Below are 14982 nucleotides of genomic sequence, written 5' to 3'. Positions count from 1 at the left end.
CCTTTGTTAAATGGTTCCTTCTGAGAACGAAAGAAGGATACCTATAGGAAGTACTCATATAAATCAACTAAATTTGTCTCCAATGAGAACTTAATATATAAAAATAAGAAAAAATTAAGTTACAGTACCATAAACATTGCTACAATTACCGCGGCACACTTAAAATATGCCGTACCTCAAAAAAACATGTTACTTATGCACTCGATCCAATCAAATACCAGAGAAGAAATATAGAAATCCACACATATACATTACCAAAACTATATCTGAGAGATAATCCTTCATGGTGTATGGAGGAAATCTGAATGACACGCAAATGCAATTGACATAAGAACACACCACAACTCGTCACGTAACTTTTCTTGGAAACATTTAAAAGTAAAATGAGAAAATACTCAGATTCTAGAACACTCGTTACGAAACATAAACAAAATAATTAGTGACAAAAAAAACCTATCGGTATATTTCACATTATAGAAAGGGACGTAATGCTGAAATAAATGACAATATATTTAAGAATTAGCAGGAAACAAACAACTCACTCATACGTAAAACCACCTTCTTCTTCTTCTTCTCCTTCATCATGAATCATACTTGAATGGTTGTAAACAATTCAGCAGCGCAGGCATTCATTCCTAGGCACGTCATATGAACCAGAACATCAACAGCAACAAGAAGAAGGGGGAGGGGGAGGGGAAGGAGGAGGAGAGAGAAAAGGACGTGTGTACTTACCTCAGAAGACGTGAGGTAGCAGAGCCTAGAGTCTGCGCTCTCCATGGAAGCCTGCGTGACCAGGGCGCCGTGTTCGCGGTCGCTGGAGTAACCCCTCTCCCGGTCACTGCCGTAACCGCCTCGATCACTGGCGTAACCCCTGGAGTCTCGGTCACTCATATAGCCTCTCTCGCGGTCACTCATGTAACCGCGTTCCCGATCACTCATGTACCCTCGCTCTCGATCACTCATATATCCTCTTTCTCGATCACTAGCGTAGCCTCGCTCTCGGTCGCTTGCGTAACCCCGCTCTCGGTCGCTGGCGTATCCACGCTCGCGATCGCTGGCGTATCCACGCTCGCGATCGCTAGCGTACCCCCTTTCTCGATCACTCATGTAGCCTCTTTCGCGATCACTCATATAGCCTCTTTCTCGATCGCTCATGTAGCCTCTCTCTCGGTCGCTCATGTAACCTGAGCGCTCTCGATCACTCATGTAGCCTCTCGAATCCCGATCGCTGGTATAGCCCCTCTCTCGGTCACTCATGTACCCAGATCGAATGCTATCCTGGCGATCATAGAACCTGAAGAAGAAGAAGAAGAAGAAACGGTTGACACTTGAGCATAAACAAAGGTCTAAGTTACTCAGACAGAAGAGGAATTACAAGACACAAATTTACATTAGCTTCATCTTTAAGCACTTCACAATATTCACAATTTCTCCCTACTGTTTTGTCTGCCTCTTCCCTCCATTTAAAGGTACACCTTACATACATCCCTTGGGCCAGTCTTAAGTATATCCTTTTACAGTATTTCTGATGCTATTTCAGTAACTCTCTATTCTCTGTACATTATACACCATCATATTTTTAATTTGCTTTTCATTCTGTCACAAACACATTTTACCATGCTCTCTTAACAATAAAGTCCGATATAATCATCCAGTCAACTTTTTTTTTCTTTGCTCTCTCTCTCTCTCTCTCTCTCTTTCTGTGGCATTGAATGTATGAGAAGAAACATTACCAATTAAATCAAGGCTTGCTGGTGGCTCAATTTCAATTAGAATTTTATGTAGTTATAAGCACGCTGCAGCAATGCACAATGATTCATAATGAATTTACTGATCTAAAAATTCTAAAGCGTTTATATATTTATCTTCTGTTTTTTAATATGTGAGATCTCTTCTTTCTGTATCTTTTACTTCCTCTTATTTCTTCCAAATAATCATCATATTCTTTGGGAACTTGAATTTCAAGTCAATGGCCCCTGTGGGCTTGTTCCATATGAATAGGGTTCATCTTCTGAATAACAATAATAATAATAATAACAACAACAAACATACCTTCGATCATGATCACTCATGTAGCCTCTGTCATGCAAGTCACGACGGCTCCCGTAGCTGTCATTGCGATCACTAAAGTAGCCACTGTGATCACGGTCATCCCTAAGTGCTGCCGCTGGCAGAGATCTTTCAGAGCCTCGCTGACTTGCTGGAAGCGTTCCGTATTTATTGACAGTTCCTGTAGGAAAGAGCAATGGGTCAGATCCACGTCCATGGAAGGTTCTTTTAAGGGGCGATGCTGCAGCCACCACACACCTTTGGAGAGCCTTGGCTTCTGTCTACCAGCTGAAAGGTCAACACCATTGCCGAAGAACTAGGACCTAGCGCAAAAGCTTGGTAACAAAAGCTGCAACATCGCCTATGACACAAAACCAATCTGATGCAAGGCACTTTCCTCTCTAATACACACACACACACATGCAAGGCAAATCTCTACTACAAAATGCTCTACGGCCATGCTATGAGTAGTCTGATTATAATTACTCAAATTAGCAAATATTGAATACATTTACATTATCTCAACTTCAACTACAGTTTCAAATAAGTTCCCTCTATACAGACAAACTTTACAAAGGATTATATAGGGCTCTCTACAATATATCCTAGTCTATCAATATAGATATAAAAATGACATCTACTGCTTTAAACTGTATGTATATAAATATCTTTACCAAGTAAACACTAGCAAAATAAACTTATGATTAGCACAACATGCGTGAGTGTGAAGGGTGGCTGTTCAAAGGCGCGGCCGTAAGTGGGACATCGAGTCATCTGTGGGGCGTCAGCTGAGAAAGAATGAAGTCTTTCGTAGGCTTCAACAAACTGTACCAACAACACCTCCCTGTAACTCAATTCTTTGCCCTGATGGTACTGCTAAGGTGAAACATAGTCAGAAGAAGCAAGGTGGTATAAAGATGGAGGTTCTTAGGATAGGGGTAACCTTTTCGTTGAAGTTCCGATTGTAGCTTGCCACTTTCATCAGACTTATAATGGTCCGATATTTCTCTGGACTGATGCAGTCAGTGATGAATTAACTTTACCTTCTCTATACATATTAAAACTAGATAAATTCTGTACACGATTTTCTTCTAAGCTCTACATCACACTAGTTTTATCATCTATTCCTTCTAAAATCCCCTTAGCAACTTCTATAAGCTCTTCCATACATGAAGAAATAATTCTCCTAGCATTCTAACTGACAAAAATAATATAATGATAATCATATTCAACAATGATGGAAAAAGACATCTGCTTTTAATGAACCCATTCAGCACTTCGGATTCTCAAGGTATTGGTTTGTGAGCAACCTACTAAATGAGCTCCAGGTTTAGTGAGCTACGAGAGATGTTACTTTTTTGCCATATTCTGAATCTAAGACGTAGTAAATGATCTTGTTTCCATTAAAATTAGTGATTAAGAATGTTTCTGATTAAATTCCTTTCATAGAGAATTCTATTACTCCAATTCGGTTGTGGTGATTACTGGGAAGACAGTTTTAAATCAAAACAGGTTTGTTTGAGAGAGAGATGTTTAGCTTGGCATAACTACAAATTAGGCTATCATTTGTTTTCTTTTTAACCCAAGATATGATTAGCAGTTATTCAGCAAGCAAGTCATCATTTCAGCCTAAAGTAAAGGCTACTTTATGAGACTTTGGTTAGGCTAGATGTGTACCTATGATGCTTATGTCGTTATGTCTGACCCTATGACTAACTCTGCTTCAGGACAAGGTTAAGAAAGTCCCTTTTAGTTTTTTGGCAGATTTACTTTGTGGGTTTTAGAACACCTGGGCCATTGTTACTCTGTTAAGTAACTAAAAAATGATAGAAGTCGAATTACTATTATTTGTCGCAAACTTGCCTTAGCTGCTGTCATTTGTGCCACGAAACTTTCATTTCATATACATTTGGATCTACAACTTATGCAATGCTGTATACTCTAATTCATTTCCCCTTTCTCTAGTTTTTGCATTACTCTGTTAATTTTGCTCTAAATACCAGTACTTAATAAAACATTAAACATTTTATACCATTAGTATATGTGTCTCTGTTAATAATGAAAAGAAACAGAGATGTTTATCCCACATTACCAAATTTAACTGAACAAAAAATATAATGGCAAAGGTCCCAGCAAGTAAGGATGAATCTCCTGCATTTTAGCAGGGGCCAGGCAGGAAAGAATGTGAATGGGAGGGTGAGGCAGATTCCTTCTTGTGGCCAAAGAATCTATTCATTGTTTATTACCTGTGAGGTTGATCACCACTGCTGGTAATACTTTTTTCTTTCCAGGTTTGTTTTATTAGCGCAGTGCTAGTTACATAGTCTTTCTCTTCCTTTCTTGTGATTTAGGCATGTATAAAAGGAAGGAAAAAATATTTTCAAAGCCTAAATGAGCCAAATAATAGGCTATCAGGGTTCCATCAACAAAAAAAAAAAGACCCCAGCTTTTCAAATGGGAAGATACTGTACAAGTTTCATACCCTTTAAGGTAAAAACAATACTGTACAAGTTTCATACCCTTTAAGGTAAAAACAATAACCATGTGCTCATTCACTGGAAAGTGGGGCACAGCTGGACTTAACTTTTGCATTACTTAAGATAACGTTTAAGACAGGGACAAGGATCCTGTCTCAGATAGGAATTAACCACTTTGGTAACGGTTTGCTGAATTCAATGACTCCAGTCCTTGTTCACCCAACCCAAGAAGAGCCTGCAGGGCTCATAAAGGCATCTCAGTGAGAAAAGGGTATCAACCCCATAACCTCTGATCCAACCTTATTTTTTTCATCTACCCAATTTACCCTTGTTCAAAGCAAGATGGGTATAGTTCCACCAGAAAATAAACAGAAATGTCAATATATATTTTCAAAATTAAATTATAAGATAGGTAAGAGGGGGTCCTTCTTTTGCAAAGGCAACTTGCACAAAAAGGAGAAATAATGTTGGATATTTACACATATTTTCTAAGTTTCAAGCTTAATTTTCTGCTTTATAAGAGAAATTATTGAAAGTATCTTACAGTTTGAATTATACTGTAGTTGTATATGAATGGAAGCCTAAAATAACACTATAAATTTTACTTCTCTCTTATAAAATATCTATGCACTGAGAAATCCAAGATATAAATTATATAAAAAATATGAAAAATTAAACATTAGTTCAGTTACAATTACAGTACTGTACAAGAATTTCCAGTCTATCTAAAAACGTCTGAAACATCAACCTTGCACTGATGGCTAACTAAAGACTGACTGAAACACTAAAATAATAACTTAGGAACAGAAAACAAGCAACATGGATACTCTCTCCAACAATCTCTCAAAATTGCATTTGAGCTGCAACAACTTTCTTTTTTTCTCCAAATAAAGCCTTCGTTAAATTAGCGAGTAATAAACAAAACTGTATAGGAAAGAAAACACAAAAAAGGCAAACTTCAATCCATAAAAACTGCCCAAAAAAGATTCAATACACAGAACTTTCAATGCAAAATATTAAAGGCAACAGATGCATTATGGGTTAAAAATTTGCATACCTACACAAAATTACTGCAGTAACAAAGCAAAAAAGAATGAGCAGTACAACCAAGCCACAAGACTCAAAAAAATATGCATGCAGCCAGTTTGCAGAGAACAATATTCTATGTGGCATACAACCATCTGCTTTCCGCTACAAGAGATAACCTTATATGACAAGGAATTTTTAAGATATCGTCACTTCAAAATTGTGTAAATCAATTACCCAGTGCCAGACCGATACAGTACCATCATATGAACAAATGGAAAAACTCATAAATGTGGATTTTATTTCTCCAAGTAAAAAAAAAAAGGGGGTGGGGAGAATAACATAATGAAAATTATACCCCATTAAAACAAATCCTCACAAAAATTTTTGGCCACTAAAATAAAACCATATCTGAGGATACTTGACCATATTTTAGTTCAAAAGTTTGAAATGTGAACCAATTATTTTTGTACCAAGTCAGCAGGCCTCCTCTATAAAAGCATTCTTAATTCAAAGATACGCTTTCTCAGCTGAACATTATTTTGTTTGAATCATTCCCCTAGTCACTCATGTTACTAGCATTACTGCAGCCTGTTAATATTCTTTGAGAAAGGTTGAGACAGCATCCTCAGAGATATCTAAATTGTCTCTAAAAGGTTTATTTGGATCTAAATACTTTCCAAATACAAAGTATGTCTTGATGACACCAAACACTAGCAATAAAAATATATAATTAAGCCTGCAATTCATATCCTTCCAAACACAAAAAACAACTAATCAAGTTGGAAAACAAGATAAAAAGAGTTGGCGTATATGCAACAATCCCTTCAGCTGTCATGAAGACATACCTAACTACAATCAGGGTCTTTCACATATGAATACATACACACTGTCATAAGCACAAGGCCCTATGGGTGGGGTGCGGTTGAGGGGGTGGGAGTTACAATGACCCTTCAGCTGTACTGCTCTCTACCTATTACTTTTCATTTGTCCCCTTGGTATCTTTCTACTTGACTTGCTAACTTTACCTCACTCTGATTTCAATCCTCACTGAAGGACATTTAAGACTCAAAATTTGACTTAGTTGCCTCATTATGCACAACTTTGATCTGCCAGACCAACATAATATCCACTCAGCCACAGAAGGCCTTCTGTGGCTGAGTGTCTAAAGTGTTTGCATGACACATCATGATAAAATGATGCAAGATAAACAAAAACATCAAGGTTTACTCAACTGAAAAGCTTCCAGAAAACACTAAAGCAAGGATTCTAGACCATTGTAAAGTGTGATATGTTTCACACAACTACAAACATTAATGTGGAAACATACAATAATGTAAAAATATATGCAGTAGTTTCTTTATAATTTTTTATAATTTTCATCCATAGTGTACAACAGGCACAATCTCGCCTGAAAGGCTGCAAGCCACTCACAATTCCAGAAAACCTAAACAAAATTACACTATTAGGCGCAATGGCTAAAAGTACACAATCTTCATACTATACTTTATCTGAGTTGAAACCTGCAAATAACATACAATTGCCAAGAGATACTGGCATAACATACCACGAACAACAACAGTATTAACAGTGCCTACTTTATAAATCATTTTCAGTATCACTTAGTACTGTGTTGCACAACTGACATACTACTGTTATCACCAATGCTATTCAGTTACAATTTTCATTAAAAAGACTGCAAATGGGGAATAAGGGAAGAGATGTTTCTGGAAACCATCCCTACAAATCACTCATTCTACGATATAATTGAAAACCAAAAAACACAAAAAAGTCAAAGAAAAACATTAAATAAAATTACAATGTCAAACATCACCTCACCAATATCTGCATTATATGACTAAAAGATTCTCAATTTCACCCACCCAAAACAAGTCCCGCTGATCATGATGGTTGAGGTCACCACAAACCAATCAAACCAATATACAGTAACATTTGTTTTGTCTTTCTCAAAGCACCATTCTAATGCTTTACAAATGTAAAGTTGAATCAACTGGATAACGACAAACCTACAAAAGAAACTTCATAAAAATACTTTCTTGCACTCTTACTAGGTAGTTTTCAATAACTTCCTACTCTGAATGTATATGATCAAGATATTATGGCACGTAAAACCTAAAAAATTTGTTAATCTTGTATGTTAAAACCCAACATAATCACTACTTAATGTGTAAAACTGACATGTACAAGAATCGCAAAGAATCTAATAATGCTATTACCCAAAGGTGGTCCAATGGACAACACCAGCAGTCTTTCACAGCATGATTAGCTCAAGGAGTTTAGAGAGACTTGTGTACATAGCCAAATGAAAGACTATATTAAGGACAAGAGAATCACTACAGCACCTATTTTCAAGGGAACGTTTATAAAGTAATGTAATTTTTCACACCCAACGCTTGTAGAAATCAAGATCAAAAGTAAACTTACAACCAGAACAAACCCTTATAATGTTCTGCTACTCTGAGACTTAAGCAAAATCACTCTAATTCTATAGGCATTATTACTTAGTGACATGGACATTAACTGCTCAATAAGTTATAATGATACACAAGATGCTACATGTTATAGAAAAATGGAATAAAATTTGATGACCGCATTGTTTTTTCCCATCTAGTTTGATTGGCCTAAGTCCATAACATAGCTGAAGACATGAGTAAGATGAAACGGCCTTTGTGTATTCAAATGGTATTCGGAGGATGGAGATCATAACCTGTTCAGGCTATCAACAAAATAGACATGTTTGTTATGCTGTGTTATTCAAAAATTATGCAAATTATGATAAAAATAATCGAATACAGTACTGCATTATATGAGACTAAGTCATCTACAACTAAAAATTGTTTGGACCAAGAGAAATGAAGTATACCTAGAGGCTTACTGCAATTACATCAATCTCCTTGGCACTCGATTGCAAATAATGAAAGTGATGACATTATAGATATTACCTTGTATTTTACTTACATTTTTATCTATTCATTTATTAATTAAAGTTATTTTTTCTTTTCTAATAACTGATATCTTCTTTCTCTAGTTCCTATTACCTTCCATTACTTCTTTCTAATGAACACCATATTCTTTGGAAACTTGAATTTCAAGTCATTGGCCCCTGTGGGCTTGTTCCAAATGAACAGAGCTCATCTTCTGAATAATAATAATAATAATAATAATAATAATAATAATAATAATAATAATAATAATAATAATAATAATAATAATAATAATAATAATAATAGTAATAATAATAATAAAACAGAAGGAATAGCATCAGCTAACAACCTCAAGGAATTCTAAATCCTCATCAGCATATCTTGTCTGTAGTATACGAAAAGTTGGTTGGTTCACTTTAGTACCTGTCATGCTAAACAATAAAATTTCTTGATACCCACAGTGGTATTCCTAGCAACATCTATAACTGTCTCAACTAAAACATCTACAAACTAAATTATTAAATCTGTCAATATTACAAATACTTCCCTTCTTCAAACAATGTATTAAATGCCTCAAGAACTTACACAAAATTGTACTTGTGTTTACTTCTCAAATAATATTAATTTCATCAAAAACCAATTACTTTACATCAGCTTTATTGCACATACGTGCAATCCTCTAGACGCTCCATAGAAAGAGATTAACATTCCCAGTTCTACCTGGCTGAGTTTAATTCATTCTCTTCCCCTCTGAAATAGTAATCTGGGGTAATAACACAGCTATGCTTTGATGGTTTGGTTAGTGTCAAAAGCTCTCTTCCACAAGCCAAGATAGTATAACCCAAATCCTTAATAGAGGCCCTAGCCCAATGCATGACCACGACCTAGCCTTCAAAATTTTTACTGTAACAGTTTGTATGGTGCCACAAGGCACTGACCTAATTTTCCTATAAGGCACCAAGAGGCCTACCAACCTAAATACCTATTTAGGCTAGTGAAAATGGTTACTAGCGAAACAAACAAGAGTGCAGGTAAAACTTTACAAAAGCAAATGGTCTGAGCTATTGTCCCCCTCCCAAACTTTTATTCCTTCCAGCCAGTTCAGGCAACACAAAAAAATAACACAGTTTGCCAACATAGGACATGTGGAACCCATATGCATATACTGTAGTACAGTATTAAGCAAGGTGGAACTAAAGAGGTTATTTCCCTTTTGTGGAATGTCTAGACAATTCTGAGGAAAAACAATACAGCTGGTGTTAAGTAGTAATGGATTTGTACTGAAAAATGGATTCATTTTTAAAATAATAAATTTTTCAGGCTTAGAGAATTCCAAATTTAACAAAAATAAAATAAGAAAATTTTGAGAAATGATTTTGCCAAAGGAATCTAGATTTACAAGGTTATCAGTCTCCACAAAGTTAGTTCACAAGTCAAACTACTGTACTTAAAGAATGGCAAACAAAATATTTCTTCTGCTCAAGCTACATCCTTTCCATTTTCTTTTATTCTATTTCTTTACATATTCCACTTGCCCAAATAACAAAATAGCAGTAAAATACATTCATAGAAAAATTTCTGTTCAACTTTGGTTATTCTAAAATCTCATCTACTACAATAACTCACCTAAGTTAATCTCATAATAAAGACTGTCTAGTCCAAATATTCTGTAACAATCATGAAATGGTGAGCACTTTGACTTATGACCTGTATATACAGTACAACAGATCTCATTTTACTTCAACTCATCTCAAAAATTATCATCAAATGCATCATTTATCTTGTTGGCCCCTTTGCCTTTGAAGTCTACCATCCATTTATCACATGAATGTCAATACATGACACATATTAATTTAAATTTAGTATTTATCAACTATGTACTATTATTTCTATGAACACAATATTCTAAATAAAACATAAAACAGGAAGAAAATAGTAAGACACACTGCATATCTGCTTCTGAAGGTCTTAATGGATTAAGAAAATAAAAACACCTGTGAGAGTTGCAATACAGGTTAGAACATGAGATTTTAAACAATAGCTGAAGACACATTTTTTGCATAAATAAATTTTTGTGTCCATTATGTTTATGGTATATACAGTACACTTAACATGCAACAATGTGATCTAATAAAGAAGATGAATTTTAATATGAGGGGGGGATAAACTTGAACAAATAAAAAAAAGCACAAGGGGAAATAGAAAAATGACTTTTTCCCTGTTATGTTCTGGTGTATTCCAATGTCATATAACAGAAACTCTTTAACACACGCAATTATTGAAGTACAAATGTTAAGTATTGATAGCACTAGCATAAAAGTGTACAGTACTTTGTACTGGAAAATTACATAAAAGCCAACTGCCATCATATGTTTTCAATATAATCATCATAATTCAGATCTTTCTATAAAAAAGATGACATTCAGTGAGTCTTCTGGCTCTATGGTAGAGCACAGGGTTCACTTTTGCAAGGTTTGTGGTTCAATTCCTTGCTTTCTGCCCACCAAGTAACCCAGCTGTGAATGGGTACCAGAATCAGTTTGCATCAAGAAGAAAAGGCATGGGGCTAGCTACCTCACCCCTGAAGTCTTACTGAGAACCAGTCCCTTTGAAAGGGAAAAGGGCATATGGAGTAATTCTCTTATGAGGATCTAATCCAAGCATTATAGTCAGGGGAGATCAGATAAAACTGAATAAAACTTGTCAACTCAACCACATATGCATGTACGAAAATTGATGTGAACCATAACTTTTCACTATTTAATGAATGTAAACTATTTCCACATTTTCTCAATACACGTACGAGGTTGATAGGTTGTCTTATTTTAAAACTAATTCTTCTTCCTAAGCTTTCCTGATCTTAGCCCTTACAAATTCAGCAGCAGATTAAATGCTTTTCCCACAAACCTAATTACAAAATTTCATAACTGCAAACAGTTCCCAACATCTTTGTGCTAAGTTATTTCAAATAACAGCAGTCTTTTCACCCAATCCATCTCTCTTTGGAGGGAGAATTAAATTTTATTTCCTATAAGAAAAGCTAATTGCTTTATACTGAAAAAAGACATTTCTACTTCCTTTTAATGAGAGCTTGCAGAGCACAAGATCCCATTAAATGGAGAGTAATCATAACACAGTTCAAAATTTGCTGCAGCATCACCACAGAAGACACAACGCAGAGGTACCCAGATCAGACACATTTTCCAAATATGCCAATTCAAATATTCTTGGTACATATTTAGGCTTCATCATAAACAGATGACAAGTGACAAGCTACAATAAATGCATTACGGAAGTATCATGCTATGAGTACCGTATACTTTTCCTTCATCCCTTTTTCTGAAAGGTATGGAGTGTAGATAATTTCTAGAATTCAATCTTGATGGAAAATGTGAAAGAAGGAAGTAATACTTAAAAGAAGGAAATAAAAGAATCGTGAAATGAATGAGGGAAAATACAGGAAAGGTTTGTTATTTAAAATGCCGAGGCAATTATAATACTCTAGCTTGAGAATAGTTATGCTGTACAACTTCTTTATGGAGCTATAAGTTATTTACAGCAATGTATAAATATATTTTAAGATACAAAATGCATAAAACTTAAGCTGCCAACTATAAGGAATTAAGAATAAATCATACCTCTACTTTATAGACTTGCTTCTAATGTTAGTTATGTATTTACATGTGGTTAAAATTACAAATCATAAATGTTAATAAAACTAGAGCAATAAGCAGAATGCAATCTATGAAAACCTAAAACAAAAAAAACTAATTTCATTACTATGCATGAGAGTGCAAAATAAGAACTTCAAGATTTTTATAAATAAATAAAACATCAAACCTTAAAAGAAGTTAGCATCTTAACAAAACTCATACAGCTTGAACACAAGTTTTCATAGACTTCCATAACTGCACATCTGAACTAAAACTTATTAAGTGAACAACAAATAACTGAAAGAAAACACTATGAAAGGAGAACTTGAAGAATTCCATGTGCTTCATACCTTTGCCAAAATACTAGCGTTTTTTTCTGTAAAACAATTTATTACACTTAACAGGAAATGGCCATATCTAAATATGAAAACATTTTTTGGCTAATCTCACTTAAATGTGGGACAGTAATCCAAACTCGTACATGACCTGAACCTCAAATTTTAACCACTTGTAAGGTTAATTTTAAATCTAGCCACCTGTACATTATAACTTAAAACATCAAGGGAGAGAGAGAGGAATTACATCTCATCACTGATATGTGACAATATGAACCATTATACTGATATGTCTCTGTAAGGGTGTAAAATGTGCCCAAAAAAGCAAACTTGAACAGCACATGAATATCAAGTGCATACAGTACTGATTTTTGAAATGGGCATTCAAGATACTACGCTAAAACGTCAGTTAGGCCCAAAAGAGACTAATCACTCAGCAATTGGCTGGAAATCAACGCCAACGCTGTTCAGACAGTTTCATCAGGTGCCTTGCCATCGTGAAAGATGATAAAGGGGGAAACTAAATACTTTCCACAGGTGAAAACTAATAATGTTCACAGATGAAGCAATTGATCTCATAGCTCTCCATGCTTATTCTACAGTGCTTCTCCTTGTTTCAGAAAAAACAAGCATATATCAAAACTACAAATATACAATTACACATGAAAGCTTTTATATGAGTAAGTTTAGAATATCTAGCAAAATACAGTTCTCCAGTGCTTCCACCCAAAAGAATGGGGAGAACATCATGGTGTGAAAGAAATAGGCAAACACATATACTGTACCATAAAAGTAAATACTGTATATGCAACTTTTCAGTATACAACGTAGATGTATACATAAGTGCACTTATGCATCGCAGGCATACACACATACAAGCACGTATAGTACGTGTGTGTACGGTATGTTGACAACTAAAACTTTCACATGTAATTCATGGCTTAAGTGACATCATCAAGGGCAGAAAAAGGATGAGGGGAGTGCTGTTCCAATATTTAAATGTGAAACGAAAAAGAAAAAGCTTTATTCCAAATCGTAAAGCATAAAAAATTAACCCTCTGTGTTTTCAAAGGTGCCAATGCTATGTAATGCATAGAATTAACATAGTTAAAATTTCAGTAGCTGCACATAAAACTCTTTCAATAAAAACTTGTAAAATTGTTGGATTTTCCTTTGAATGCCAGGTGATGAACGCAAGTGAAAGTGAGAACATGGAATTGTTTTTCATTTCCTACTTCTCATGTGAAACATTTAACTCTCACTTTTAGTTCACATGGAATCTTAATATGATTGCAGTTACTTCCAAACAGCATTGATTCAAAAATACAATGCATATTTATACAGTATATATAAGTAACTGCTCACAAAGAACCCAACCAACATACATCTTCAAAAAATTAAGACACGACTTGACTGAGTATCTCAGAGCTTATGACTGTTATGCTTACAACTATATTAAGACAGTTTATCTGAGCAAACAAAATACTCATGTGGAGATATGAAAAAAAATACGTAAGTACTCATACTGCAATATCTTATTTTCTCATGTTCTGAATAATCTCTAGTGCAGGTAACATGGCCTACCCCCTTCCTTGGTTACTTAAAAAAAATTGTGCACATAATTCTACCAAGCAGGCAAATACAGTTCAGGTGCATGGTGTTATCTTCTACAGTTAATAAGATTTTTTTTCTAGATTACTATCTATTCCTCTTAGAGCAATTTACCTTAGAGGTTAATGGTCCATTTCCTTCATGGAGAAAATGATTACATCAGTCAACAATAAAATTCCCATAACACTTCCAGCAATAGTGAAACAAATGGAGTAGTAGTAGTAGCATACAACTACAATATAACTTTAAACAGCCATTTAAAACTAGACCCCCAGTGAATCACAAGAAAGAGACCAAAAAACCTCTTAAGAGTGAACTTAGGTGAGGCAAGCATACTAATGGAATGTATTCTACTGGCAACAGATCTAATTTCAGCATATAAACAAAATTACTTGTCACATGGCCATTTCTTAATCATGTGCAGGAAAACAAAAATGTTCAACCACTAACTGTTTTCTCCATTTAATTCTTTGATGAAACAGGAACTCAGTGAGTAAGAATAGCTTACAGATTTTCTAGTTCATATACTGGCCATCATTGCTAGGCACAGTATTGGGGAAATAAACTGCTGCTCATGGTCATATAGAATGTAATTTAGTCTACATAATTAAATAAGACCTGCAGCCACCAGAATACATCTAATCTTCCACAATGGGCTCAAGTTATCCTTAGGATCTTAGGGGATATAGGTTTTTTTAGAAGTTAGGAAAAGGAACACAGTGTCAATGGATATAACTACAAGAACTGTCAGACATAAAGAGAGAGAGAGAGAGAGAGAGAGAGAGAGAGAGAGAGAGAGAGAGAGAGAGAGAGAGAGAGAGAGAGAGAGAGAGAGAGAGAGAGAGAGAGAGAATGGGATTTTGAAAAAAAAGAATCTAAAAAATAT

At 35.1% G+C, this 14982-nt stretch overlaps 1 protein-coding gene across 25 annotated transcripts in view; it reads right to left on the bottom strand.

Moving 5' to 3' along the window:
- The window catches only part of sif (still life), a 682529-nt gene that overhangs the window by 302838 nt on the left and 364709 nt on the right, over nt 1-14982 (bottom strand). For all 25 annotated transcript variants that reach the window (XM_067129380.1, XM_067129383.1, XM_067129387.1 and 22 more), the window contains 2 exons: nt 2053-2230; nt 733-1294 (listed from right to left, as the gene is read on the bottom strand). In XM_067129380.1, coding sequence (XP_066985481.1) covers nt 733-1294; nt 2053-2230 — 740 coding nt within the window. The remainder of the gene's footprint in view (nt 1-732; nt 1295-2052; nt 2231-14982) is intronic.

This window comes from Macrobrachium rosenbergii, chromosome 27 (assembly GCF_040412425.1).
Source record: "Macrobrachium rosenbergii isolate ZJJX-2024 chromosome 27, ASM4041242v1, whole genome shotgun sequence".
NCBI lineage: Eukaryota > Metazoa > Arthropoda > Malacostraca > Decapoda > Palaemonidae > Macrobrachium > Macrobrachium rosenbergii.
Note: the sequence above shows the minus strand (reverse complement) of the source record. Positions and strands in the feature narration are given on the sequence as shown.